We start from the raw sequence: 7,007 nt of genomic DNA on the forward strand, positions 1-7,007 counted from the left end.
ACACCCACCAACCACCAACTCACACCTACACCAACCACCAACTCACCCCTACACCAACCACCAACATATCACCCCTACACCAACCGCCAACTCACCTATACACCCACCAACCACCAATTCACCTATACACCCACCAACCACCAACTCACCTATACACCAACCACCAACTCACCCCAACACCAACCACCAACATCTTACCCCTACACCAACCACCAACTCACCTATACACCCATCAACCACCAACATCTTACCCCTACACCAACCACCAACTCACCCCAACACCAACCACCAACTCACCCCTACACCAACCATCAACATCCAACATCTTACCCCTACACCAACCACCAACTCACCTATACACCCACCAACCACCAACTCACCTATACACCCACCAACCACCAACTCACCTCTACACTAACCACCAATTCACCCCTACACCAACCACCAACTCACCTCTACACCAACCACCAACTCACCACTACACCAACATCCAACTCACCTATACACCCACCACCATCTTACTCCTACACCCACCACCAACTCACCCCTATACCAACCACCAACTCACCTCTACACCAACCACCAACTCACCTATACACCAACCACCAACCCACCCCTACACCAACCACCAATTCACCCCTACACCAACCACCAACTCACCCCTACACCAACCACCAACTCACCTATACACCCACCATCCACCAACTCACCTATACACCAACCACCAACTCACCCTTACACCAACCACCAACATATCACCCCTACACCAACCACCAGCCACCAACTCACCCCTACACCAACCACCAGTCACCAACTAACCCCTACACCAACCACCCACCACCAACTAACCCCTACACCAACCACCAACTCACCTCTATACCAACCACCAACTCACCTCTACACCCACCACCATCTCACTCCTACACCCACCACCAACTAACCCCTACACCAACCACCCACCACCAACTAACCCCTATACCAACCACCAACTCACCTATACACCAACCACCACCAACTCACCCCTACACCAACCACCAACTCACCTATACACCAACCACCACCAACTCACCCCTACACCTACCACCAACATCTTACCCCTACACCAACCACCAACCCACCCCTACACCAACCACCAACTCACCTATACACCAACCACCAACCCACCCCTACACCAACCACCAATTCACCCCTACACCAACCACCAACTCACCCCTACACCAACCACCAACTCACCTATACACCAACCACCAACTCACCCCTACACCAACCAACAACTCACCTATACACCAACCACCAACTCACCTATACACCAACCACCAACTCACCTATACACCCACCAACCACCAACTCACCTATACACCAACCACCAACTCACCCTTACACCAACCACCAACATATCACCCCTACACCAACCACCAACCACCAACCACCAGCCACCAACTAACCCCTACACCAAACACCAGCCACCAACTAACCCCTACACCAACCACCAACTCACCCCTACACCAACCAGCACCAACTCACCCCTACACCAACCACCAACTCACCTATACACCCACCATCCACCAACTCACCTATACACCAACCACCAACTCACCCTTACACCAACCACCAACATATCACCCCTACACCAACCACCAGCCACCAACTCACCCCTACACCAACCACCAGCCACCAACTAACCCCTACACCAACCACCCACCACCAACTAACCCCTACACCAACCACCAACTCACCTCTATACCAACCACCAACTCACCTCTACACCCACCACCATCTCACTCCTACACCCACCACCAACTAACCCCTACACCAACCACCCACCACCAACTAACCCCTATACCAACCACCAACTCACCTATACACCAACCACCACCAACTCACCCCTACACCAACCACCAACTCACCTATACACCAACCACCACCAACTCACCCCTATACCAACCACCAACATCTTACCCCTACACCAACCACCAACCCACCCCTGCACCAACCACCAACTCACCTATACACCAACCACCAACCCACCCCTACACCAACCACCAATTCACCCCTACACCAACCACCAACTCACCCCTACACCAACCACCAACTCACCTATACACCAACCACCAACTCACCCCTACACCAACCAACAACTCACCTATACACCAACCACCAACTCACCTATACACCAACCACCAACTCACCTATACACCCACCAACCACCAACTCACCTATACACCAACCACCAACTCACCCTTACACCAACCACCAACATATCACCCCTACACCAACCACCAACCACCAACCACCAGCCACCAACTCACCTGTGCACCAAGACCGCTATACTCAGTGGCCTCCATGGAAGAAGAAACTCAATCAAATCTTGTAGGCGGACTCACTAGAGAAGTGCTCATTTGTTTACACTGTTGCGGTCACCCATTCTCCTATCGACAGCTCCAGGTGTTCTATAAATAACCAACAACAAGAGAATGTAAATGACAGCCATTAAAGATATTTAGTGGAAATCAATGAGAATAGTCAACCGTAGAAAAGTCCACTAAAAATCATGTACGATGTTAATAAAATAAATATAGTTATAAAAACCTATTTGGTTTTTGTCAGACTTGACTAAAGATAGGATGTATTTAATGTTTTTTTAGCATTTTCGGAAACTATACATAATTAAAAAAAAAAGCCAAAAAACCAAAAACAACTTGCTTATTTTCATTTTGTAACTGAAAATGTAAATAAACATGAATAATTAAAAAAAAAACTTTATCTGCCAAGTTTTTAACACAAATTACTAGAAAGTAGGGTGTTTACAGAAGATTGATCACGGAGTTTCTGTACAGCTAATCAATGCTTGTCTTGTGATAGTGACTTTGGCTTATAATTTAGGTTTGATGAATCATGAGAACGAATAGAAATATAGCCTTAAACACAATAAATTATTTTCAAGATCTCTGTATTTGCAGCTATTATGCCATTAATTCTTAAAATATTAATATTTTTCAAAAACGTTTTTCAAGTTGAAGTTTTAAAAATATTGTTTATCGGCCAATGAAGGTGAAATTAACAAAAACACGATTTTTATCCATGTCAAGAATAATGATGAAAGGCATTTCGTTAAATGGTTGATGTCTATTGGTCCAAACATGTATGTTACGTGCGCATTATCCAAAACATTGTAGCCGTGGCTAACATTGGCTAACATTGGCTAACATTGGCTAACATTGGCTAAGATTGGCTAACATTGGGTAACATTGGGTAACATTGGGTAACATTGGCTAACATTGGCTAACATTGGCTAACATTGGCTAACACTGGCTAACATTGGCTAACATAGGCTAACATTGGCTAACATTGGCTAACATTGGCTAACATAGGCTAACATTGGCTAACATTGGCTAACATTGGCTAACATTGGCTAACATTGGCTAACATAGGCTAACATTGGCTAACATTGGTTAGCATTGGCTAAAATTGGCTAACATTGGCTAACATTGGCTAACATTGGTAAACATTGGCTAACACTGGCTAACACTGGCTAACATTGGCTAACATTGGCTAACATTGGCTAACACTGGCTAACATTGGCTAACATCGGCTAACATTGGCTAACATTGGCTAAGATTGGCTAACATTGGGTAACATTGGCTAACATTGGCTAACATTGGCTAACATTGGCTAACATTGGCTAACATTGGCTAACATAGGCTAACATTGGCTAACATAGGCTAACATTGGCTAACATTGGTTAGCATTGGCTAAAATTGGCTAAAATTGGCTAACATTGGCTAACATTGGCTAACATTGGTAAACATTGGCTAACATAGGCTAACATTGGCTAACATTGGCTAACATTGGCTAACATTGGCTAACATTGGCTAACATAGGCTAACATTGGCTAACATTGGTTAGCATTGGCTAAAATTGGCTAAAATTGGCTAACATTGGCTAACATTGGCTAACATTGGTAAACATTGGCTAAAACTGGCTAACACTGGCTAACATTGGCTAACATTGGCTAACATTGGCTAACACTGGCTAACATTGGCTAACATCGGCTAACATTGGCTAACATTTTCTAACATCGGCTAACATTGGCTAACATCTGCTAACATTGGCTAACATTGGCTAACATTGGCTAACATTGGCTAACATTGGCTAACATAGGCTAACATTGGCTAACATAGGCTAACATTGGCTAACATTGGCTAACATAGGCTAACATTGGCTAACATAGGCTAACATTGGCTAACATTTGCTAACATTGCTGGTGACTCATACGATATCTTGGTCAAGTCTCAGCTGTTGACATGAGGTTTAAAAAAAAACATCTATTGTGATTTCCATACACTTTTAGCGTTTTTGTCCTTTACAAGCTGAGATGAAAATCTTCATACATTTTTAATAGCAAGCTGCTCTCGGGAAAGTTAAACACAGAAGGTTGTTAACAGTACAATCATTTGACTCTCCCAAAAGACGTGACTCCTAACTGTATTGCCTGACGCTCACTAAGATGTGACTCCTGGCTGTGCCTGACTCACAAAGATGTGACTCCTGGCTGTGCCTGACTCTCCTAAAGATGTGACTCCTGGCTGTGCCTGACTATCACAAAGATGTGACTCCTGGCTGTGCCTGACTCACAAAGATGTGACTCCTGGCTGTGCCTGACTCACAAAGATGTGACTCCTGGCTGTGCCTGACTCTCCTAAAGATGTGACTCCTGGCTGTGCCTGACTATCACAAAGATGTGACTCCTGGCTGTGCCTGACTCACAAAGATGTGACTCCTGGCTGTGCCTGACTATCACAAAGATGTGACTCCTGGCTGTGCCTGACTCACAAAGATGTGACTCCTGGCTGTGCCTGACTCACAAAGATGTGACTCCTGGCTGTGCCTGACTCACAAAGATGTGACTCCTGGCTGTGCCTGACTCACAAAGATGTGACTCCTGGCTGTGCCTGACTCACAAAGATGTGACTCCTGGCTGTGCCTGACTCACAAAGATGTGACTCCTGGCTGTGCCTGACTATCACAAAGATGTGACTCCTGGCTGTGCCTGACTATCACAAAGATGTGACTCCTGGCTGTGCCTGACTATCACAAAGATGTGACTCCTGGCTGTGCCTGACTCTCCTAAAGATGTGACTCCTGGCTGTGCCTGACTCTCCTAAAGATGTGACTCCTGGCTGTGCCTGACTCTCCTAAAGATGTGACTCCTCGCTGTGCCTGACTATCACAAAGACGTGACTCCTGGCTGTGCCTGACTCACAAAGATGTGACTCCTGGCTGTGCCTGACCATCACAAAGATGTGACTCCTGGCTGTGCCTGACTATCACAAAGATGTGACTCCTGGCTGTGCCTGACTCTCCTAAAGATGTGACTCCTCGCTGTGCCTGACTATCACAAAGACGTGACTCCTAACTGTATTGCCTGACGCTTACAAAGATGGGACTCCTCATTGGGTTTGACTCTCTTAAAGATGTGACTCCGTATTGAGTCCAAATGCATGCGTCCTGTCAAGTTTGCAAATGTAACTGTCTGATACATAGCCGTCCTTCTTGTCATACATCTCAGGCCCGTGTGGTCAGAGGCGTAGCGAGGGGGGGGGGGGTACATATGTCCCCGGGCGCCGACTTTAGGGGGAGCCAAAATGGGTTGGAAAAACAAATTATAGATAGTTTGAGGCGGGGGAGGGGGTGCAAATCGAAAGTTTGAGGGGGTGCAAATCGAAAGTTTGAAGGGGGGGGGGTGCAAATTGAAAGTTTAAGGGGTGGGGTGCAAATTGAAAATTAAATTTGTTCCCGAGGGGGCGCCAAATTAAAAGTTTGTCCCCGGGCGCCGGGAAGGGTCTCTACGCCTCTGCGTGTGGTCGAGTAGTAAAGCTCTTGATTTCTAGCCTAATTGTCTCTATATCGGTTTCTAAGCCCTCCCCGAACTTAGGGGCGGAGGGGGAGGGGGGTCACATTTCTTAGGCCCGGTTAAGCAGGGCGACTTTTAGACCAAACATAAAATTTGTTTTTTCAACACACAACCAATAGATGCAGCGAAACCCTTGATCTGTTCATGTGTTCTTCTCATGTGTAGATGTATAACGCCCACGCTAATTATGTAGGTTGTATAACGCCCACGCTAATTGTGTAGGTTGTATAACGCTCACGCTAATTGTGTAGGTTGTATAACGCCCACACTAATTGTGTAGGTTGTATAACGCCCACGCTAATTGTGTAGGTTGTATAACGCCCACGCTAATTGTGTAGGTTGTATAACGCCCACGCTAATTGTGTAGGTTTTTATAATGCCCACGCTAATTGTGTAGGTTGTATAACGCCCACGCTAATGGTGTAGGTTGTATAATGCCCACACTAATTGTGTAGGTTTTTATAATGCCCACGCTAATTGTGTAGGTTGTATAACGCCCACGCTAATTGTGTATGTTGTATAACGCCCACACTAATTGTGTAGGTTGTATAACACCCACACTAATTATGTAGGTTGTATAACGCCCACGCTAATTGTGTAGGTTGTATAACGCCCACACTAATTATCTTCTCCACCAGATATAATTGTGTTTCATAACGCCCACGCTAAACTTGTTTAACACGCATGATTCAACAGTTTTCTAACAGCTTTTCCAGAACATTCCGTAATTTTTAAATTATTGGCCCATTAAACCCACTTTACCCTTTATCAACTGTTCCACAAACACATCAATTTTTAACAATGTGGTTCTCTTGAGGTCTGCATTCATGTATGCTTTCTACTGTGTTTTTATTTAAATTCAATGGCTAAGCACAAATATGGATGTTCGATCTACAGATATAGCTATCAAGAAATCTAAAGCCAGTGCAAAAGTTTACACAAACACGCTTTAAATTCACACAGTCAAGCGGGTCTAAGCTTGCGACTTCAGTGACGAAAGGGCCCCGTCAAAACGGCCCCGACAAATAGGCTCCCGTCATTTTGGCTCTCGACAACGCGGCTCCCGTCATTATGATTCCCAACAAAAAGGGCC

At 45.5% G+C, this 7,007-nt stretch overlaps 1 protein-coding gene across 1 annotated transcript in view; it reads right to left on the bottom strand.

Annotated features, from left to right (window-relative positions):
• LOC131954841 (parathyroid hormone/parathyroid hormone-related peptide receptor) overlaps nucleotides 1-2,444 on the bottom strand; it is a 34,505-nt gene extending 32,061 nt beyond the window's left edge. Inside the window, exon 1 of the mRNA XM_059318654.1 lies at nucleotides 2,310-2,444. Coding sequence (XP_059174637.1) covers nucleotides 2,310-2,345 — 36 coding nt within the window. The 5' untranslated portion in view covers nucleotides 2,346-2,444. The remainder of the gene's footprint in view (nucleotides 1-2,309) is intronic.
• Between the last annotated feature and the right edge of the window lie 4,563 nt (nucleotides 2,445-7,007).

The sequence above is a fragment of the Physella acuta genome, unplaced genomic scaffold (assembly GCF_028476545.2).
Source record: "Physella acuta isolate Inbredline_101_S28 unplaced genomic scaffold, ASM2847654v3 ptg001034l, whole genome shotgun sequence".
In the NCBI taxonomy this organism is placed as follows: Eukaryota; Metazoa; Mollusca; class Gastropoda; family Physidae; genus Physella; species Physella acuta.